Raw genomic sequence first — 22,412 nt, 5'->3', positions numbered from 1 at the left:
GGGGCCCCAAGCCTGAGTTCCCAAAGCTCTTGCTCAGTCAGAGTCTGGGCGGCACTGGGCAAATCGCACACGACACAGGCAAGTCCTCACCAGGCTCCGCCCTTGCAGTGATCCTGGAGAAGCCCATCCGGATCCCCCGGTTCCTGTCCGTCAAAGCCTCCCATGTTTTAAAAGGATTTTTAAATAAGGTACGTTTCTGGCCATGCTGACAAAATCTCGTTTGTGGCCTCGATGTTGGTGGGCAGAGGGCCAGGCACAGCTGTTGGCCATTTTTTCATGTCGGCTGCTATGTATCGGGTGTGTGGGTTGATTTTCCGCTTCAGTATTTGAGCTCTGTGTTCTGTGAATCGTCCGTTTTTACTCACACCTAACAAAATGAGAACGTGTGCCCAAGGAAAACGGAATGGAGCTTAACGTCGGGGAAGGAACTTTCAGTAAAGGAAACGTCTGATTTCCACCAGCTGGGTCAGAGCATCGGGGGAGGGCTTGTCAGCACTGGGAGTGGCCACCAAGGAGAGGGGGTCATGGGGCTTCCGGGATGGGGCTGACTTGTCCTTGTTTGAACTCTAACCTCCAGGACCCCAAAGAGAGGCTCGGCTGCCGGCCACAGACTGGATTTTCTGACATCAAGTCCCACGCGTTCTTCCGCAGCATAGACTGGGACTTGGTAAAGCATTGCAAAGCCCATTTGCACCCCCATCCCCATCCCAACCCCAAATCTACCCAACCCCCATCTGAACCCCAACCCCAAATCCACCCAACCCCCACCCCATCCGAACCCCAACCCCAATATCCACCCAACCCCCACCTCAACCCCAATATCCATCCCAACCCCAAATCCATCCAACCCTCACCCCACCACCAACCCAACCCCTAGCCCAACTCCCACCCCAACCCCCAACTCAACCCCTACCCCAGTATCCACCCAACCCCACTCCAACCCCCACACCCCAACCCCTCCAACCCCTCCAACCCCCTCCAACCCCCTCCAACCCCTAGCCCCTGGTGGACAGAGCCGGGGCTGCGCAGGCCGGGTGGGCTGTGTGAGCCGGGTGGGCTGTGTGAGCTCGCGCACCACCGGGGCTGGTCTTTGACGTGGCCCGACCTGCGTGGAGCCAAGGCTCTTGTCTCCCAGAAGGGTCAGCTGGGAATGGGGGGCCACCCTCCAGGGCCCCAAGGAAGGATGGGGAGACACATTTCATCTTCCGGAGCCAGGAGAGTGAGGGGCCGGACGAGCTCAGCCCATGGCGCTTCCTGGCAACCCCCAACTGTGCTGGCTGGGTGCCGCCAGGAGGTAGCCACACATGCGTCCTGGCCTGTGAGCACATTGGCTGTTGGTTCCGGCCGTCCTAGAGAAGGGCCTTTGCTTTGGTTTCATGGCCGGTTTTATCAGCAGTTACTGGACAGGACCAGCAGTCGCAGCGTTCACGGCTTGAGCTTTAGCGTCGGGTATTGAAGGAGAGTGAGTCCGTGGACAGGGCGCGACGTACAGTGGCTCGATTTAGGAATCTGATTTCGGTGGTGTGTGAGCAGGGTGCATTTGGTAGAAACTACTTTGAGTTTTAGTTTTGACCGTTCCCTGGCTGGCCATATGAGGTCAGTACTCGCCTGTGACGAGGGGCGGTGACCGCAGCCCCGGCGGGCCACGTGATCAGGAGGGAGCCGGACGCCCCGAGGGGCTCTGCGTGCAGGGGGTTTTGCCAGACTGTAGGCTGGCGTGTGTCTGGCAGGTTAAGGCAGGTGAGGCTGCGCCGCTCGGTCATGGGTTCTGTGTGGGAAGCGCAGTCTCCACCCAGGATGTTTCCAGCACATGGAGGGTTTATTGGGAGGTGACCTCGTCTGAAGCTGAGGAGCATCTGTGAAATTTGTTTCCAGCTGTGTAAATGGTTGCAGAGCTACTGAAATAAAACCTTTAAAATATACTCTCGAGGAAAAAAGCAGATTGGATAGCTCATTAAGTGCGTTTCGGAGGAGGTTGAACTGAATCAGGAGAAAGCCCAGCTCTAGCTCTGTCCCCCACCCCACCCAACTTTTCCAGGCAGCCTCAGCCAGCGTGGGGGGTCACTCCCTGGCCCGTGGTCAGTGGGGGCCCTTGTCCACACGGCCCAACAAGTCACTTTCTAGTCGAAGGCCTTGCTTTGCCTGTGCATGTGTGGGACCATGGGGGAAAGTGGGGAGTGAGGCGGCCAGAATGTGCCCGCACCCCTTCCTACACACAGCCCTTCCAGAGCCCGGCTAGGCTGCCGCCAAACCAGGACGGGGCCATTCTGTCGTGCGGTTGTCAGATGCACACACTTGGAAATGTTCTGAGCATAGGCACCTGCTACGGAATCACCTTCTCAAATTCTTCATTTAAATTTATGCCTCTGGTAGCATAAGGGAGAAGAGATCTGCCTTTGGTTCTAACCGTCAATCATCCTCAACGCCCAGGCCAGGGTTAGAGGTAGCGTCCCCTTGTCTCTGGCCCAGGTGCCTGCCAAGCCAGGGTTAGAGGTGGCGTCCCCTTGTCTCTGGCTCAGGCACCCCTGGCCTAGCGGGGTTAGTGGTGGCGTTCCCCTATCTCAGGCCACACCTGGCCTAGCTGGTGTTAGTGGTGGCATCCTCCTGTCTCTGGCCCGCAGAACCCCTCCAGTCCACACACACACTCAGGTCCAGGTACCACCCGGCTCAGCCCGTGGCAGGTGCTTAGTAGAATTACGTGAGGAGCCAACATCCCCGCTCCCAGCCACCTCCCCTCGCCCATCTCAGCTCAGTCTCCCCCGTGCCTTTCCCACCCTCTCTCTTCCAAGCCCACCACCGTATGGGGCCCACCAGCACCATGGGATCCAGGGAGAGCCCGATCCTGGGTGCAGCCTTGGTGCCAGCCAGGCCCCCTGATCTTGTCTGTCAACCACTCTTGGTTTACCGGGAGTGGACAGATGAGGACAGATGGCTGCCTGCGGAGTAACGGGCTCCTTTTCTTCGGAGCACTGTCTAATCTGAGTGTGAGTCCAACCCTGCCCGAGCCGGAACTCAAGGAGACCATGAAGCCATGCTTGGCCTCCAGCTGGCAGAGGTCTGCGTCCCTGCAGCGAGCACGCCAGGTGACCTCCGGAACACACTTGCCGCGGGCTGTCTCCTGGAAGGTAGTCAGCGGCCCTGGCTTCCCACCTGGGTCCCACCACTGCAGAATCACCCCCGTGGCTGCCCACGCGGGCGGCTTCCCATCACCCTGCTTCTTTTGGCTGCTGCGGGCTGTGTTGTGACTTCCATCCCGGCCTGAGAGGCCTGCGAAGGGCTTGCCACCGACCACCAGCCTGCCTCTGCCACCGACCACCGGCCTGCCTCTGCCACTGACCACCGGCCTGCCTCTGCCACCGACCACCGGCCTGCCTCTGCCACCGACCGCCGGCCCTGCCTCTGCCACTGACCGCCGGCCCTGCCTCTGCCGTTTCCTTGCCACCCATCAGGTCTTGAGGCTTTTAGGAAGAAGTGTGGCTGTTTTGGCCAGATTGCTTTAGCTGGCCTCAGCAGGGTTGGTGTGGGGTCACCACCACCTCCATGTGACCTTGGCAGAAGGAAGGTCCTCCTCCCATTCACCCAACATCCACAACTCAGTGGTTTTGAGCAATCCCAGAGTTATATGACATCATCGCGACACTTTGATCACCCCATACCCAGAGAAGACCCGAACCCACTCCAGCCTCTCCCCACACCCTGCAGTGGCTGCTCCACCAGGCTGTGTGGCTCTGCCTGGTCTGGACATGTCATGGAAGTGGACCTGGGCACGCCGCGGCCTTTCATGCCTGCCCTTTCCCCTCAGCATTGTCTCCAGAAGGTGCACCCACACAGTAGCACGTGGCGTTGCCTCCTTCCTGCGCTGAACCCCACCCACTGCGTCCACTGCGTGGAGACCGCACCTCTGCATCCATCCTCAGTGGACATCGGGTGGCCTCCACTTTCTGGCCATTGTGAATTGTGCTGCCGTGAACACCTCTGAACCCGCTTCTGTGTGGACACGTGTTCATTTCTCCTGGGCGCGTGCTCAGGGCGCAGTTGCAGGTCCGGTGGTCTCGGTCTAGCCTTCCAGGGGGGCCACCTGTTCCTGCAGCAGCTGCTTTCTGGTGCCTTTGGGGGCCCCCTCGGTCTGTGCTGGACTTAGTTCCATGGCTGTAGTGGGCACAGCTTGAGAACGGTCCCTCGGTGGGTGTCAGCTTCATGTGGGAGTGGGGCACGCGTGAGGCCTCAGTCCTCACCTGTGGACTCGGTCTCTTTCACAGACTGCGGGGAAGGCGGTGGGAGCAGCAGGAGTGGATGGTGAAAGGTCATGGTGCCCGCCCCCCCGAGTGTCCGAGGGTAGAGCTGGGACAGGGTCACAGTCACCCCAAAGCCGCCCCGGCTCCTCTTTGCCTATCCCCAGCTGAACCAGCACCGCTCAGGCAGTCGCTGCCGCTGGGGTGTGGCTCTGGGGCCCGGCACCGGGTCCCCAACCCTGCTTTCCTCCTGGAGCCCGGCCTCTGCACACTGCCCTGGAGAAGAGAGGCAGTGTGTGCAGAGGGCCCGTCAGCGGGGCAGATCCACCTGCCTTGCCCCTGCACTGGGAGGTGGCACTCATCTTGTCAGGGGCTCCCATGGGCTGTGTCTAGACCCCACCCTCCGGCGGTCCAGGCACATCCTCAGGCTCCTATATCCTGAGTCCTCCAGTTTGGCTGTGGGAGCAAAGGCTGTGGGGAAGTTGCTGGGCCCGTCCCGGGTGAGCTTTGAGTGATGGACAGGCTCATTCTGAAGGAACTGGGTCCAGACATTACGTCCTGGCCTGGTGGCTGGGGCTGCCACTCTAAGAGGGTGCCCATTCCTGCAGGACCCCTGGTACTTGGCGCACCGCAAAGCCTGAGTATTTGTGGATCACGTGATGTGTACTTGTGACTATCAGGAGTCTGGGATTTGAAGTGATGGATTTCCCACCGTGGTCCCAGCTCCCCACTGATGTGAAAGGTGGTGGCAGGTTAACAGCTGAGCCACCACCTGCTGCCCAACCCCATGCGTCCCACACGGCCGGGCGGTGCTGCGCTAACTCATCTCCCCCTGGATGGAAACGTTTGCGTGGTGACAGCCGTTTCTCTTGAGAGTCACTTGCTGCCCATGTTGCCGGGGAGATTCTGCCTCAGGGCCAGGAGCGGTTTGCTCCTCCCAGCCCGGGCCCAGGGCTGCTGGTGGGAGGCTCCAGGGAGGAGCAAGGACTCTAATGCTTCGTGTCGTGGGAGCCTCAGGACTTTCCCACACGCTACAGGCACATTCCTAGGAGCTCGGTGGGAGGAACCCAGCCACGTTGTGTGCTGCGCAAGGAGCCGGCAGCAGGGAGGGGAAACGGAAAGACGCAGAGGAGGGCAGGTGACAGGAGGGCCACAGAGAGATGCCTGGGTCTGGGCAGGGGGTGGGAGCAGGAGGGAGGCGGTTATGGGAGACGTGGAGCAGTGGAGGCCGTCAGAAGTGGGGATCACAGCTGTGACTTCATGGAGAGGGATAAGCCCCACAGCTGGGCTGGTGCCAGCCCCACTACCCAGGGCCAACCTGTGTGGCCATAAAACTCTCAAGCCTGGAGTGTGTAGAAGGCAGCAGTGCCCTGGCCTGGCCACCCGCAAACCCCTCTGTCCACCCCATGCTGCGTGGCACAGGGCAGGCGTGGGGCCTCCAGCTGGAGCCTTGAGTGGTGGATCCTCCGTGGGGCTTTAAGGCCGACCTGAGTGTGTTTAAGAAAATGCATGGGGACTGGCTGCAGACGCACAGACAACTCGGATGCACGGATGCCAGGATGACATGAACACCCAGACGATGTGGACGTACAGATGACGTGGACGCACAGACGACATGGACACACGGACGATGTGGACGCATGGACGACATGGATGCATGGACGACGTGGACACATGGATGACTCAGATCCACAGATGACTCAGATGCACGGACACCCGGACGACGTGGACACCCGGACGACGTGGACGCACAGATGATGACGCACAGACAACGTGGACGCACGGACGACGTGGACGCACAGACGACGTGGATGCACAGACGTGGACGCACGGATGACGTGGACACCCGGATGACCTGGACGCACAGATGACGTGGACGCACGGATGACGTGGCTATATGGACGAGGTGGATGCACGGACGACACGGACGCATGGGTGACCCAGATCCACAGACGACTCGGATGCACGGACACCCAGACGACGTGGATGCACAGACGACGTGGACACACGGACGACTCAGATCCACAGATGACTCGAACGCACAGATGACTCAGATGCTCAGATGACAACTGCTGTGCCGCCACCCCAGGGCTCTCTGGGCGTTTCCTGTGGTTTGGGCACCAGGAGCCTGGGAGTCCCATGCTGCCCCCAGGGCACTACCTCCTGGGCCCAGCCCTGCATCCAGTGGCAGCCCAGGTGCTCACCAGTCATCACCCCAACAGTGCAGGGTGGTCTCGGGGACCTCCCCCCATCATTGCCAAGAACTGGCTCCAGGATGTTTCCATGTGGCCGGCTAGTATGGCCAAAGTGGACCCCGGCGTGCTGTCCCCTTGGACGCTTCCAGGCCCCGCCCAGCACATGTGGGGCTCGTCCATCCTGTACCTGACCATGCTCTGCCATGCGGGGCCTAGCCCGGCCCCTCAGCCCTGCTGCTTCTCCCCGCCCCACCCCCACCACCTCCACCAAGCCACCAGCATCCTGCCTGGCCCTACGGACAGCAGTGTCCTCCTGTGTCCAAAAGCCTCCTCCCCCTCAGCCCCTTCACTCGGGTCTCATGGGGCCCCTCTGTGGCCCACAGCACACAAGGCACATGCCCACTATGGGGCCTTTGCACAGCTGTGCCCTCCCCAGGCTCCAGCCCTCAGCTCCCTCAGGCAATTTCTCAGATGTCCCTTCAGAACTAGAGCCCTTGGGACCCCAGCCCCATTGACACAGAACGGGCCCCCTGTTGTATCTCAGGTCACTGCTGTGGTTGCAGCCACAGGGGTGGCACCTGTTACTGCCACATCGTCCGACCCGGGCCAGCGTGCACTCAAACGCACTGCTCTGAGAGGCCAGGGCATCCATGGGCTGGGTGCGGGGTGTGGCGGTGGGAAAAGGCAGGCACCGTAGGCCCCGACCTGGAGCCCGCATGCCAGCTGCAGAGATGGGCACTGAAGGCTTTTGAGCAAGAGGAGGAGGTAACGCTGGCTCCTGGGGATGCTGTCAGGGAAACTGAGGCAATCTGGAGCCCGCGGAGCAGAGAACGGGCTGGGCCAGGGGCTGGAGGACCCTGGGCCAGCTCCAGCTGGGTCCTGCTCTGTTCCCACCCCTGCTGCTTATTAAAACCCTTGTAAAGCAGCATAGGACTAAGGTAGGGAAAGTACTTTAGGAAATGCCCCCTTTTTCACATTTTATCGGGAAGTGTTTCGTACAAAGAATACAAGTAACTGATGAATGAAGGGGGCACCTTGTGTCCCTGCAGCCCTGCTCTGCACACACCACAGGTGAGCCATTCTGCCTCAGGGGACAGCCCCGGCCCCTCCTTCCGGCTCCTCCCCAGCACCGTCTCCTCCACCCAGTGGCCTGGCCGTGGATGCTGCCTGTGGCCCAGCTTTGAGAGCCACAGCCCTGACACGTGTCCAGCCTTACATGGAAGGAGTTGTCTGTTTTGCGGCGTCCTAGCAGATGCCACGTTAGTAGATGCCATGTTAATCCAATGGATGTGGGCATTTCTTTGTAAGTTCCCAAAAGCCTGTGAGGGTTTTTTCCATGATTCCGTTCCCAATTTGGCTTTTGTCGTTGTTGTGGCTGTTTTTGACCACCCTGAGCCCCGCAGTGGAGAGGGGGGGGTGCGCCCGGGAGCCTCGAGCCGAGGCCCAGCCCCTCCTGCCGTGCATTTTCCTGCCAAGCAGCACCTGAGATTCTGAAGTCGATGTCTGTACAAGCAGAAATCCGCCAATTCCAGCTTGAACGACTGGAGGGTCCTGAGGATGGGGGTCCGTGTGGTGCCATCATGGGCAGGGTGCATCTGTTTGGGCATGCTGCCCCCCAGCCGGCGGGGACCGGGGACAGGCACAGCCACACTGGGGGCATTTCTGGTCTTGGGAGCCTTCTTGGCTCTTCTGGAGGGAAGGCGGCTGCTGGGTGCCCTGTGATCCGCCCATGAGCTGGGCTGTTCGGCTTGGTCTGTAGGGGCTGGGGGCCTCGGAGGGCGGCTGGGGGGCTGCATTTCTTTTCACCAGCCACACCCACCTAGCCCCATCCTGGCTGGCACTGAAGGGAGCAGGGCGACGTGAGGTCCTCCCCTCAAGCCTGGTGAATGGTGGTCCACGAGGCTCGGGTCAGTGGGTGCCTGTTGTGACAGCTGGATCTCAGTCTTGGCACAGAAGCACACACCTAAGGGGTGGGCCAGTGAATGAGTGTGCGAGGGTGGGCTAGAGAACGAGCAAGGGAGTGAGAAAGAGAGAAAGTGGGTTAGAGAGTGAGTGAGCCAGTGAAAGAGTGAGCGAGCGGGAGTGGGTTAGAGAGCGAGGGAGTGAATGAGTGGGCTAAAGAGGGCCGGGCGCGGTGGCTCACGCCTGTAATCCCAGCACTCTGGGAGGCCGAGGCGGGCGGATCACGAGGTCAGGAGATCGAGACCATCCTGGCTAACACGGTGAAACCCCGTCTCTACTAAAAATACAAAAACAAAATTAGCTGGCCGTGGTGGCGGGCGCCTGTAGTCCCGGCTACTCGGGAGGCTGAGGCGGGAGAATGGCGTGAACTCGGGAGGCGGAGCTTGCAGTGAGCCGAGATCGCACCACTGCACTTCAGCCTGGGAGACAGAGCGAGTCTCCGTCTCAAAACAAAAACAAAAAACAAAAAACAAAATTAGCTGGGCATGGTGGTGTGTGCCTGTAGTCCCGGCTACTCAGGAGACTGAGGCAGGAGAATAGCTTGAACCAAGGAGTCAGAGGTTGCAGTGAGCCGAGATCGCACCACTGCACTCCAGCCTGGGCAACAGAGCGAGACTCTGTCTCAAAAAAAAAAGTGGGCAAGAGAGTGAGTTGAGTGAATGAGTGAATGGGAGTGGGATAGAGAGTGAGGGAGTGAGAGGGTGAATGGGAGTGGGATAGAGAGTGAGGGAGTGAGAGGGTGAATGGGAGTGGGATAGAGAGTGAGGGAGTGAGCGAGCGAATGTCTCTTGGTGCTGCTGTAACGGAATACCTGAGCCTGGGTAATTTCCAGGGAGCAGAGGTCTTTCCCAGCTGTGGAGGCTGGGAGTCCAGGGTCACGGTACCAGCAGGCTTGGTGTCTGGTGAGGCCGGATCTCTGCTTCCAAGATGGCGCCCCAACACCGCATTCCCCGGAGGAGAGAGGGGAGAGGGGAGGGGGGAGGAAGGCCACGTGTCCACATGGCAGAAGGCAGAGAGGAATCCATGCCCAAGCTGTCTTGACAGCTACAGGAATCTATCTGTGAGGGTGGGGCTCCCATCGGGTCCCACCTCCCTACACTGTTGCTCTGGGGAATGAGTTTCTCACTGTGAATCTGGGGGCACGTTCAGACCCTATTGTGGGTGAGTGGGAGAGCATGGCTGTGTCACTGGGACAAGTGGCCATGAGTCAGGGGAACTGAGGGGCTTTCAGTGTCCTCACCTGTATGTGTTGTGGCACCTGTGCCAGGCACCAGCGTTCTGCCCTCCCCGGCACAGGCGCATCACCAAGGCCCAGTACGCAGTGGCCAGAAGTGAGCCTTGAGCCAAGGCCCAGCCCCGCCTGCTGGGCATTCTCCTGCCAAGCAGCACCTGAGATTCTTTTTTTTTTTTTTTTTTTCATTATTATTATTATTATACTTTAAGTTTTAGGGTACATGTGCACAATGTGCAGGTTAGTTACATATGTATACATGTGCCATGCTGGTGTGCTGCACCCAGCAGCACCTGAGATTCTGAAGTCGATGCCTGGATAGGCAGAAATGGGCCGGCAGGAGGCTCCTGACAGACAGGTCCGTGCAGTGCCAGTGCAGGCAGAGTGCTGTGGCCAGGTCCTGCACCTTTATGGTCAGGGTTCCAAGATGTCATCAGACAGCTCGTTCAGCCAGTTAGTTGTCGGTGCCCCTCTGAACAAGGACCCCCAGGAAGGGGTGGCCTCGCATGGGTGGCTGGGGATCCTGCTCCATCCTACATGTGGCCAGCATGGCCGACACTGGCATTTCTCAGCTCGGTAACAATTTTTCTGACTTTGGACATTTTCTAGATTTTGTGTTGTAAGAAAAAACACTTGGCATTCAAATACTAGGCAGATTGAAATGCTGTTTCTTACTGTTTCATTTTGTGATTCAAGTGCGTGCAAAACACCCAGTCTGGTAGGGATGACGCCTGCGCAGAGCTGACCCTTCTCGTATTGTTTTTCCAAGCTGGAGAAGAAGCAGGCTCTCCCTCCATTCCAGCCACAGATCACGGACGACTACGGTCTGGACAACTTTGACACACAGTTCACCAGCGAGCCCGTGCAACTGACCCCAGACGATGAGTAAGTCCCACTCGGTGCGGGGACCCTGGAGCACCCCTCGGGCAGCCCCATGGCAGGCTGGCACCTTGGGCACCTGCTGACCCGGCCTGTCCTTGAGTCCCGCCCGCCTGGCGTCATCTCTCCAGTGGGCGTTGGGGGAGGATTCTTATGCGAACGTGACTCCGCTTCCCCCAAGGGAATGAACACACGGTCACCCCCCCACCCCCTGCCACCTTTGCCCACAGGGATGCCATAAAGAGGATCGACCAGTCGGAGTTCGAAGGCTTCGAGTATATCAACCCATTATTGCTGTCCACCGAGGAGTCGGTGTGAGGCCGCGTGCGTCTCTGTCGTGGACACGCGTGATTGACCCTTTAACTGTATCCTTAACCACCGCATATGCATGCCAGGCTGGGCACGGCTCCAAGGGCGGCCAGGGACAGACGCTTGCGCCGAGACCGCGGAGGGAAGCGTCGGCAGGCGCTGCTGGGAGCAGAACAGTCCCTCACACCTGGGCCCGGGCAGGCCAGCTTCGTGCTGGAGGAACTTGCTGCTGTGCCTGCGTCACGGCGGACCCACGGGGACCCTGCCGAGGGGGCTGTCATGCAGTTTCCAAGGTGCACAATTTCCACGGAAACAGAACTCGATGCACTGACCTGCTCCACCAGGAAAGTGAGCGTGTAGCGTCCTGAGGAATAAAATGTTCCGATGATGTGGAAGCTCCTCTGATGCCTTTTTTCCGTGAGTGGCGCCTGCCCCATGTCTCAGACGCAACCCACACGTAGGGGGGCAGTTTAGGAGCCAGCAGGACACAGGTGGGGGCGGGAGTTTAAGTGCCTGTGGGGACACACCGCAATCAAGAATTGTACAAACTTGCACCATTTCCTAAAAACCCTGGTAAGTTCCTGTTGTTCTTCCTGCAGAGCGTGTGCCCAGCCGCTGTGGTCTAGGGTGAAGTGACACCTTAAGCAGATGGCAGCTGGGCCAGCCAGCTCACTGGACCGATGGGGGAAATTGGATCACAGAGATTCTAAAACGTGGCTCACCAAAGCACAGTAGACCAAAAAAGAGAAAAAACTGAATACTTAATCTGCACAGATCCATTTCTGACCACACTAAGCAGTGCCTGCACGATGCCTCGTGCGACGCATTTGATTTTTGGAAAATATTCTTATCTGTCACACAGCACTGAGAGTTAGGGAAAACTAAAAGATGTATGTGTGACGGACCCCAGCCTTAAAGTTCAAAATGACGACCCTACAAACACCCAGAAACACAGGCACTCTTCCCAGCGGCGCGGACCTCCTGTTCCCGGGAACGCACCCGCGCTCTCCGTCCTCCCACACCTCAGGTGAAGGCACAGCTGTCCAGAGCTGAGGCTTCCTAGAGGCAGGTCTGCCAGCTGCCGGGTGTCAGGTGTGGCAGAGCCTTCTTCTGAGCTCCCTGGGAGAGGGGGTCGCACCACCTCATGCCTCTGAGTGGGGCCTGGTGCACAGGTGTGGAAATTGCCACGCAGCCCTCTTGGCCAGGCGCAGAGACCCCAGGCCTCCATGACTCGGGGGCCGCTCCACCCCACTGTGTGGCTGGTGGCTTGGGGAAGAGATACGGAAAACCTCAAGTTAGGAGGTCTGTGCCGCGCCTTGCCTGGCCACAAGGTCATCCCCAGCAGGTGAGCGTGGCCCACCCTACACACTCAGGTTTCTCAGGGTGCCGCTCCGTGCCTGGCGCTCAGCACGACATGGTGGATTCACACCCAAGCCCCAGGTGCTAGGACAAGAACGCCAGCGCTGGGCATACTGCCAGCCCGTCCTCCCAGCCCGAGACCCTGGACGCCCACCCCTCCCCCAGCTCAGGCTTCGAGGTGGAATGTGGAGACGGGTTTCAGCCACACTCCCAACCTTAGCTGTCGAGACTCAACTCCAAAGACGGAAAGTTAGAAACCCCAGGGCAGAGTCCAGGAGCCGACCTTGGGTCTCGCACAGGTGTCCCAGACCAGCGTGGGGATGCCTAGGTGGCGAGGCCCAGCCTGCAGCCGCTGAAGTCACACCTGTCGGGGGAGCGGGGCTGCCGGGACCCCACCTTGAGTGGGAGACCCCCAGTGTATCCCGGAAGTGGTTAACAAGCAAACTGCTTTCCATGAGCCTCCTTGATTTGTTAAATATTTAAGGCACTTACCTAAATACTGCCATGTTGCCAATAGCGTGCCGGTTACCAGTTTGGCTGTTCTTGTACACAATGTGTGAGTAATGCTGTGCTCATCAGAGGGGAGACTTTTATATTCAGTAATTTGTTTTATAAATTAAAGTGAAGGATGTATTGAAGTGTGGTTTGAAAAATCCTGATATTTGCCAATGGCTCCAGTCACGACGGTGTGTCTTTTGGAAGTGGTTCCTGAAAACTCTGGTGACTTGGGGGCTGCACGGTGGGCCTGCGTGGACGCGGTGCGGGGCAACTGCCCATGGAGCCCGTGGCTGGCCGGCTCTCCCATGGATGACACTCACCCTCGACGGCCAGGGCCATTCAAAGTCTTGCACATCCATTAAAGACTTTAATGAAAATGTTCACGGTATTATTTTCATTAAAAGTGGGTGTTTCCAAGAAGCAAAGGTTTTTGAAGCCATTTTCTTTTTTTGTTTTCAGACAGTCTCGCTCTGTCGCCCAGGCTGGAGTGCAGTGGCGAGAGCTCAGCTCACTGCAACCTCCACCTCCCGGGTTTAAACAATTCTCCTGCCTCAGCTTCCCCAGTAGCTGGGATTACAGGCACCTGTCCCACGCCCGGCTAATTTTTGTATTTTTAGTAGAGACGGGGTTTCACCATGTTTGCCAGGCTGGTCTTGAACTCCTGACCTCAGGTGATCCGCCTGCCTCGGCCTCCCAAAGTGCTGGGATTACAGGCGTGAGCCACCGTGCCCGGCCTGAAGCCATTTTCTTAAGTAGGCCTATATCGGCAGTTTTAGGCTCCCAGCAAAATGAGCAGAAGGTGCAGCCGAGTCCCCATGCCCCTGGCCTGCCCCTGCCCAGCCTCCCCCACCACAGGGCACGCTGCTCACAGCTGCTGGGCCTGCTCTTGTCATTGCCCCACGTCCAGAGTTCCTGCCGAGCTCGCCCAGGGCAGCATCAGTCCCGTGGATGTGGACAGGCGCGTGACAGTGTGGATTCACCACTGTGGGGCCATGCAGAGGAGCCCACGCCCCGGAGACCTCCGGTGCTCCGCCTGTGCTTTCTTAGCCCCTGCACCCTCTGATGTTTTTGGTCCTCACGGTGTTGCCTTTTCCAGAACACCCTAGGGTTGGAATCACAGTGTGTAGCATTTTCTTTCCCTTAGTGATCTGCATTTATGGCTCCATGTTTTTTGCGGCCTGAGGCCATGATTGAAAGGAAAATACAGACGTCTAGGTGTTCATCTTGGGTGTTCACACCAGTCTACCCCCAGATCTGTTCCCTCGGCCACCACAAATGGGGGTCAGGGCTAAGCCCACAGAGCCCGGCTCTCCAGAACCTGGGGGCTGAACAGCAGTGGACAGGAAGCTCCCTGAAGACGCTGCTCCCCGTGCTCCACTCACACCGTGAGCCCAGGCACACAGTGGCTGACGGGTCTGGGTGAACCAGATGCCCGCTGCTGCTGTCCTTCCCCAGAAACTCCCGATTTCAGGAGAAGCTGCCTCAAAACCCCTGGCGAATGATGAGGCCCTGGAGTCCCCAGGAAGTCTCAGCTCCCGCAGCCCTAACAAATGACCACAGACCTGGGGCTTCAACCAGACTGTCAGCTCCAGAGGGCGGCCCTCTTCTGGCCTGTGTCCCCCACGGTAGAAGGAGCAAGGGAACTCCCCAGGGTCTCCATTATGGGGCACTAATCCCATCGAGAGGCGCCGTCCCGACCTCCTGTCCTGGCAGAGTTCTTGCCTTGTGGTGAAGATTTCAACCTAGGGATTGGGGAGTTACAGGCCCGCAGCACACGGTGACAGGAGCCTTTCCTTTTCATAACTAGCTGCAGCTGCAAGTTCATCTTGGGGAATTAAAACATGACCGATGGTGGAGCGCGGTGGCTCACGCCTGTAATCCCAGCACTTTGGGAAGCCGAGGCGGGCGGATCACGAGGTCAAGAGATCGAGACCATCCTGGCTAACATAGTGAAACCCCCGTCTCTACTAAAAATACAAAAAATTAGCCGGGCGTGGTGGCGGGTGCCTGTACTCCTAGCTACTCGGGAGGCTGAGGCAGGAGAATGGCGTGAACCCGGGAGACAGTTTGCAGTGAGCCGAGATCATGCCAGGGTAACTCCAGCCTGGGCAACAGAGCAAGACTCCGTCTCAAAAAAAAACAAACAAAAACGCCACCAGAGGCTGGGGCCAGTGGCTCACGCCTGTAATCCCAGCACTTCAGGAAGCCAAGGCGGGAGGATCGCTTGGGCCCAGGAGTTCGAGACCAGCCTGGGCAACATGGCAAGACCCCTCCATCTGTACAAAAAATACTAAAAGTAGCTGGGTGTGGTGATGCGCGCCTGTAGTCCCAGCTATTCAGGAGGCTGAGGTGGGAGGATCATCAAGCCCGGGAGTCTGAGGCTGCAATAAGCCGTGATTGCACCACTGCACTCCAGCCTGGGCGACAGAGCGAGACCATGTCTCAAAAAAAAAAAAAAAAAAAAAACCGTGACTGCCCATGAGCTAACCACGCCTGTCCACAAAGTTAGGAAAACGAGCTACCCTCAGCCCGTCCGCTGTCCACAGTGGGGGCGCCAGGGGAAAGGGGTCAGCTTACCCGCCTGGGGCTGTGTCTGGTTCTGATTTCACTGCAGTGAATCTGCCCTAAACCGAACGTCAGAAAGAAAAGCAGCAGATGTTTCATCACAACACGAGGAGAGATAGACAGGAGCCCGCCCTGCTTTAATGCGCATGCGGGGGAGCCGAGAGGCGGGGCTTCTGGCGGGAGAGCGCGTGTCCGGGCGTCACACACTGCGCAGGGCTCTCCGGATGGCGCTCACCACATCGCGTCTTCTGTGCTTTCGGCCAAACACTGGGCCAGGTGGCTGTCAACATCCAGCTGGCTCAGCCTGTAAGGGAGGAGCCACACTCACTCAGCCACCTCCGCGGCATGCTGGCCGCAGAGAGCACTGTCTGGACCTCCGGGCCGTCTGCTGCCGCTGGAGAGGATCCGGCTGGTCAGAAACAAGGGATGGGGCCACCCCAGGGGCTGATGCACCCGGCAGACCACATTAACCGCCAGTGGTGTCTCCACACTCTGCCCGTGAGGAGGCCACGCCAGGCCGGAGGTTCTCAGCCAGGCCCCTGCGTCCGAGCTGCGGGTGGGGACCTGTGTCTGAACAAGCCCCTCTGTGGGATTCTGGCGCCTGCTCAGCTTGAGAACGCGCTCATCGTGGAGCCCGGCAGACCAAGGGAGCCAGCGGACAGGCGGCCTGACCCAGAGAAAAGGCAGGACGGCGGGTGGCCTGCCAGGGAGAGCCGCCGCCCCTGCGTCTACAGGAGGCAGGAAAGTAAACATGGCTGGGCAGTGGATGTGCAGCTCACGTCAGAGAATTTATGTTTTTGACGAGGAGGGACCAAGCCTCACCACGGAGAAGGACACAGTCACCGGCGTGCAGGCTGCCAACCTGCCACTCTGGGAGGCCCCACGCGGCCCCTGCACCTTTCAAGAGGGCGCTGGCGCTGGGATGGTGGCCGGCCAGGCAGGGGTGGCAGGAGAAAACCCATCCGAGTCCTGCAGGTCAGCGCCCTGCACTCAGTGGGGGGCCAGGAGGGGTGTCTGAGCGCAGCCACCTTCTATCCCCGGCCTCATGTGGCCCCATCAGCCCAACTGGAGTGGCTGGAAATGACCATCACCAGGCCTGGCCAAGGTGTGGCCCTGGAAGCCAGGACAGTTGACTTCCGGCCATGACTCCCCGAGAGTGCCAGAGCTGGTGTGCTCGGCAGAGCTGCCGGGGACGATGTCCCAGGACCGAGTGGGCGGCTTCAGCCTAGACTTGGGCCTAGATCTTGCTGGAGGCCAAGTGGTCAGTGTCCCATCAGAGTGACCATCCCTCACACACCACTGCTGGGGGACACACCCCCACTGAGCGGCCAAGTCCACAGGACACGTGTCCCTGTGTCCACCTGTCAGCCACACCACCCCTCGCTCCCCTACAGCCTCTGCCCTCAGACCAGTCCACGACACACCGTTTTGCCCTTGGGCTCTGCTGTGTCCCATCTGTGTGGCCACTGCAACCCTCAAGTCCCCCTCTCCAGACCATAGCTGGACCCCCACTCCCGGGGCCGGCTCCAGCAGTCATCAGCTGCCTTCTCACTCTGGCAGAGCCCACCCAGTGCCTTCTGAAGCCCCCGAGGGTCACTCAGTCTGAGACTTTCCGGCTTCTGCCCATCCTGGGATGGGCAGCCCCTCCCTCCACAAGCTTTCTCTAAGGCTGCCAGAAGGTCCTAAGATCTGAACCGAGGTCATCTTGTCCCGGGGTTTCCAGGTAGTGTCCCTTGGTTGGGGACACTGAGATGCCTTCAGACCCCTCTGAGATGCCTTCAGATGCCCTCTGAGATGCCTTCAGACCCCTGCCTGTAGCGGAAGAGCTTTGTCCCGGCCTGATCTGCCCCGTTCGTGAGGCTTCGGCTACTGAGCAGACACAACCAGGCCCTGCAGTGTGGATGGGCCAGCCCGGCTGCAGGACAGTGGGGGCTCAGCCCAGATGCCTCTGGTGTCTTCTGCGTGTGGGCAGGGGAGCAGGGCTGCAGGGTGGGCTGGCACCTGGCAGCGTGAGGGGCCTCAGGGCTGTTAAAATCCCAACGACCAGCCAGGCGCGGTGGCTCACGCCTGTAATCCCAGCACTTTGGGAGGCCGAGGCGGGCGGATCATGAGGTCAGGAGATCGAGACCATCCTGGCTGACATGATGAAACCCCGTCTCTACTAAAAATACAAAAAATTAGCCGGGCGCAGTGGCGGACGCCTGTAGTCCCAGCTACTCGGGAGGCTGAGGCAGGAGAATGGCGTAAACCCGGGAGGCGGAGCTTGCAGTGAGCCGAGATCGTGCCATTGCACTCCAGCCTGGGCGACACAGCGAGACTCCGTCTCAAAAAAAAAAAAAAAAAAAAATCCCAATGATCAACCCAGGGCCTCGCCACATCAGCAGAGACAAAACGCAGCTCTGGCTCCCGACATCCTCCCCCCACATCCTCCCCCCACCGGTGCCCGGCTCCCCGGCTCCCAACATCCTCACCCCTCACCAGGTGCCTGGCTTCCCATCCACCCACGTGACCCCCAGGTGTCTTAAAATGCACAAAATGTCCAAACAGGACCACAGAGGATCTTAAAGACACAAAGAACATTCTACGTAGTTTGTCAAATCCAGCAGTTGACGGTCCTCCGGGTGACCCGGAGAACACCAAGGCCGGGAGAAATGGGAGGCCTCCCGGCAGCTCCACTCCTCAGACCCGCCTCTGCCAGGGCTCTGGGCTCGGCAGGCGCCTGTGCGGGACAGGGCGACGGTTCAAGACCAAGTCCGGCTGTTAGACCAGACCCTCCAATCCAGGTGGCCTCCCTGCTGGGGTCCTGTGTGGAGTCCCAGGGCATCCCAGGGTGGCTGTGCAAACCCTTGTTCCCAAAGATATGGGGCTTGTCCCCCAGCTAGCCTGCCCATGCCGTGGCCACAGCCTCGGGTGAGTTCCAGTTCCAAAGTACCCGCTCTCCCTTACGATCAAGTGTTCGAATGTGCTCGAAGCATTCCAGACACACCAAGGCCTGGACCTGACTTCATTGACGCCTACTTAGGAAAAATCGAGGCAGTCTGCCAAGCTTTCAGCAACTGCTTAAAAAGCTCAAAACGGCAAGTTTTTCCTCGTGAACGTCCTTGTCTTCAGGAGTCTTTTTTTAGACTCTCTGGAAAAGCAGGCGATGCAAAGACAAAAGCCCCTCCCCGGGGGGTGGGGGGCAGCGCCCTGACAGCAACAAGGATCTCAGAGCTTCAGCCAAGAGCATGGATTTCTCCCCAGGGCTCCCAACGGTACCTTCTGTCCGTGGACTTTTTTTTTTTTTAGATTCAGGGTCTTACTCTGTCACCCAGGCTGGAGTGCAGTGGTGCAATCATAGTTCACTACAGCCTCCAATTCCTGGCTCAAGGGAATCCTCCCACTTCAGCCTCCAGAGTAGCTAGGACCACAGGCACGCGCCACCACGCCCAGGCGTGTAAAGATGGGATTTTGCTTTGTTGCCCAGGCTGGTCTCAAATTCCTGGGCTCCAGCAACCCACCTGCCTCAGCCTCCCAAAGTGCTGGGATTACAGGTGTGAGCCACCGTGCCCAGCCCCCTGGATTTCTTTTGATGGGTAGGAATCAAGAAGTCTTCACTATTTTAAAAAAACATCCCATGCCTCCGCAGAATCAGCATGTGGGACAGCACTGTAAGTTTACGACAATCACAAAACGCCAGTCCCAGGAAGAGGCATATGCAGCGACGGCTGGACCTGGAAATGTTTTTGAAAAATGCTCTGGTCCTGCTGCAGGCTCTGGGCACCGCTGGGAGGGCGGGGGCACTTTGTCCTGGGCCCTGGCCCCTTGCACTGCTCACCCACCAAGCCCCACTGATGTGTCACCAGGCCCCTCCCTGTGCTGTTCATGTGTGACGTGCAGGTGGGGTGCTGGGAGTGCCATGGGGCTAACCCCAACCCCAGGCCCTGAAGGGCTTGCTTCCATAAAGCGCCCCATTTTGGAGGAGCCTGTTTCCAGGGCATTTCTTCTCTCTGGATGAGTACTGGCTCGCCTAAAGAACTGCCTGTACAGGTTTTCTGCTGCAGATTTTGATAACTAATTCAGTCGTTTTGTGTTTTTCTTTTTTTTTGTTTTTGAGACGGAGTCTCACTCTGTCGCCCAGGCTGAAATACAGTGGCTCGATCTCGGCTCACTGCAACCTCCGCCTCCCGGGTTCAAGCGATTCTCCTGCCTCAACCTCCCGAGTAGCTGGGACTACAGGCGCCCACCAACACGCCTGGCTAATTTTTTATATTTTTAGTAGAGATGGGGTTTCACCATATTGACCTCAAACTCCTGGTCTCAAACTCTTGACCTCGTGATCCGCCCGCCTCGGCCTCCCAAAGTGCTGGGATTACAGGCACGAGCCACCGCACCCAGACTTTTCTGTTGTTGTTGTTGTTGGCTGCTAACTTTGGACTCCGGTCCCTTCGCATTCCCGAGCTGTTTTTGCTTCTAGAAGACCAGGGGCATCAGGCATGACTGAAGGACCTGGTCTCCAGGCCATATAAGATCTGAAACCTGCTGCCCATTAACTCAACCAAAAGTTACGAACCAGCGTCATTCACACCACCCCAGCCCCAGTACCTGCTCCGGAGGCCAAGGGCCCAGAGGTCGCCAGACACGAGGCCAGGCACTGGGCAGTTTGGGTTATCTTCTTAGCAAAACTGGGTTCCATTCCCCTTTACTTAAAAAATATATAAAAATATACATTGGGTTTCTAAAATAAGAAAAAGCATCTCCAGACAAAAAAAGATGGTCTTCATTTTTAAAACCCATGACCCACTCTCGGGAAGGTGTTCCCGTGCTCTGGGCCTGGGGACGCTGGTGCCACCGGCTTCCAGGACAGCCAGGTGGACCCGGGGTCAGTGCTCCCAGCCTTCCTTCTGTGCTGTCTGTGGGCCCCCGGAGCACGGCAAGCAGGTGGACCCCAGACCCGTGACAGAGAGCCACCTGGACCTGCCAGGCCACAGCACTGGGCCACCTTTCCACGTGTGAAACAGGGCTTTAAAAGCCAGCACTGAGCTCGGCCACCTCTTGACCTTCTAAACGGCTATGGTTTCCAAACACGGATGGATAACCGGGCCGGGCGCAGGGGTGGCCCACTCACCTGGGGGCGAACTCCTTCTGGCACATGGGGCAGCTGCGCAGGGCCGCGGCACCCTCCACAGACGGCTGCTGCTCCACCCTGGGGGCCCTGCAGGGATCAGGTGCCGGGCGCTGGGGCAGGGACCTGGCGGGGGATTCCAGGTGCCCTCCTGCCCCGCGAAGCAGCCGATAGGAACGGCCCGGGCCCCACAGGTCCGGCGGAAAGGGTGTCCAGGAAAAGGTCTTGGGTCCGACAGTGAAGACTTCAGTGGGCTCCGGGCCGCACCTGGGCTCCTGCAACACAGAGTTGTTGGGCCTTGCCCAGCGGTAGCTCCCGCCCTGGAAACCCCTCCACCGCTACGATGGGCCCGGTGGGCACACCTGTCCAGGGAAGGCGGGCAGTGGAGGCACCTCGTGATCCAGGATCAGCTCTGGGCTCACCGTGCGCAGCAGCTCGGCCCAGAGCCGCTCCCGCTCATCACTCCCCAGGAGAAACCACGGGCGGCCGCCAGAAGGCCTGGGGCAGACAGAGAAGTCAGACAGGGGGTACTCAGCGGGGGAAACGCTATGGTGGGGGAGACCCGGGAGGAGGGCCTGGGGCAGAGAGAGCGGGGAGATGGGGGGTACTAGAGGGAAATTCGATGGTGGGGGAGGTGGCGGGCAGGGTTGGGGGAAGGGCTGCTGGGGCAGACAGTGGGGAGATGAGGGGTACTGGGGGTGGGGGGGCGGTGGGGGTGGGTGGCAATGTGGGGTCCTCAGCGGGATGAGGCGATGGTTGGGGAGATTGCGGAGGGCCTGGGGAAGATAGAGGGTTAGATGGGGGGTGCTCAGGGAAGACGCGATGATGGGAGAGGCGCGGGAGGGCCTAGGGCAGCGCGGGGGAAGCTCGGGGTGGGGTGGGGGCTCAAGGCGGGCGCTGAACGGCGGCGCGGGGTGGGGCGACGGGCGTGGGGGCCGGGCCCGGGGGCGGGGAGCCCTCCCCAGGGGGAGAAGAGAGCGGGAGGCCCGCGGGGGCGCCGGGAAGCACGTGGGAGCGGGAAAACCGGCCACGCCCCCGCCTGTTCCCCGGCCTCACCCGCCAGCCGGGGGCGGCCTCCGGCGGCTCAGCCCCAGCCGCGGCTTCCGCGGCGCCTCCATCCAAGCCCGCGCCGGGCGGAAGTGAGCGCAAGCCCCGCCCCCGCCCCAGGCCCCGCCTCCGCCCCAGGCCCCGCCTCCAGATCCCTGCACTGAGGCCGCCCCCCTCCGAGACAGTCGGAACCCCAGGGACCCTGATCCCAGCCTGTAGGGAAACTGAGGCCAGGGTTCCTTCGTCCTGCACCGCACAGGGGGGCCTGGCGTGAGGGTGGGGGGCCCAGGTTGGGGAGCCCGGCCCGTGTCCCCTTTCCCGTCCAGGCAGCCCCCGAGCCTCCGTTACCCCGATGTCTGCCCGGCCCGCCCGGGCACTGCCTCCTCCCGGCTGCACCCAACAGCTCCCGCCCCCGTTTCCGGCTCTGCGGAGCCGCCTCTCCTCCCAGAACCACTCCAGGAGTAAACAAAGCTTGAAATCCGCCGTCGCCACCACCGTTTCTTTACAAAAGGCGGGGAACTCAAGCTCCTTAACCAAGAAACCAGAGGCGAAGTGACAAAGTCCAGGTGGCTCACTTGGGCCTCAGGGGCCTGGGCCAGGGCCCTGGGGGCAGCTGAGGGGCTTTCCTGCCTGGACCCCGGGCTCTGCGACCTCAAAGTCAGCCACGTGGTGGCAGCAGCCGCCCAGGCACCCTGATGCCACACCTGGCTGTGCCCAGTGCCCCATGGGCCCAGGCCACTTGCCTCTCCCTCGGCCCCGCTGGGCCCTGGAGTGGCTGCCACCCTCACGGAAGGAGTGGGGTCTACAGAGATCAGGGTCAGGGGCCCTCGCCAGACGCCACTCAGGGCTCTGGGACTCCTTGGCAGTTTCTGCCCTGCCCAGCCCCAGCAGCTTTGGGGCTACGCTGGGCACCCCTCCTGCAAAGCTCCCTGGCTGTTCAGACCCCTCACCTGGCCCCTCCCAGCCCCCAGTCGTCTGTGCCCTCCCTCCAGAACTCAGCTGTGGGGCCCGGCCCTGAACCCAGGCCACCC

The 22,412-nt window shown here is 59.8% G+C and overlaps 2 protein-coding genes across 5 annotated transcripts in view; one reads left to right on the top strand and one right to left on the bottom strand.

Annotated features, from left to right (window-relative positions):
* The window catches only part of PRKCZ (protein kinase C zeta), a gene marked incomplete at its 5' end in the record, with an annotated part of 111,037 nt that extends 99,839 nt beyond the window's left edge, over nt 1-11,198 (top strand). The window contains 4 exon segments of the mRNA NM_001133622.1: nt 109-188; nt 578-667; nt 10,390-10,505; nt 10,730-11,198. Coding sequence (NP_001127094.1) covers nt 109-188; nt 578-667; nt 10,390-10,505; nt 10,730-10,817 — 374 coding nt within the window. The 3' untranslated portion in view covers nt 10,818-11,198.
* Nucleotides 9,785-21,493, bottom strand: FAAP20 (FA core complex associated protein 20). 4 transcript variants are annotated; one of them, XM_024255072.3, is made up of 4 exons: nt 21,391-21,493; nt 20,697-20,832; nt 20,338-20,609; nt 9,785-11,321 (listed from the first exon to the last, which is right to left on the bottom strand). In XM_024255072.3, the coding sequence occupies exons 1-4, from the start codon at nt 21,450-21,452 to the stop codon at nt 11,279-11,281; spliced, it is 513 nt and encodes a 170-aa protein (XP_024110840.1). In that variant the 5' UTR covers nt 21,453-21,493; the 3' UTR covers nt 9,785-11,278. The 4 variants fall into 4 exon arrangements, with proteins under 4 accessions (XP_024110840.1, XP_063571874.1, XP_024110835.1 ...); XM_024255067.3 differs by lacking the exon at nt 9,785-11,321 and adding an exon at nt 12,743-15,534; XM_063715804.1 differs by lacking the exon at nt 20,697-20,832 and having other exon boundaries at nt 21,391-21,471.
* Between the last annotated feature and the right edge of the window lie 919 nt (nt 21,494-22,412).

The sequence above is a fragment of the Pongo abelii genome, chromosome 1, assembly GCF_028885655.2.
Source record: "Pongo abelii isolate AG06213 chromosome 1, NHGRI_mPonAbe1-v2.0_pri, whole genome shotgun sequence".
In the NCBI taxonomy this organism is placed as follows: Eukaryota; Metazoa; Chordata; class Mammalia; order Primates; family Hominidae; genus Pongo; species Pongo abelii.
This window is presented reverse-complemented; position numbering and strand designations above follow the sequence as displayed.

Bases quoted from the DNA above. Each gene is read 5' to 3' on its own strand.
- FAAP20 (XM_024255067.3), bottom strand. From the start codon at position 21,452: ATGGAGGCGCCGCGGAAGCCGCGGCTGGGGCTGAGCCGCCGGAGGCCG. The intron at 20,833-21,390 runs GTGAGGCCGGGG...TGTCTGCCCCAG, and splicing joins AGGCCGCCCCCGGCTGGCGG to GCCTTCTGGCGGCCGCCCGT. The intron at 15,535-20,337 runs GTGAGTGGGCCA...CCTCCCTTACAG, and splicing joins CAGAAGGAGTTCGCCCCCAG to GCTGAGCCAGCTGGATGTTG.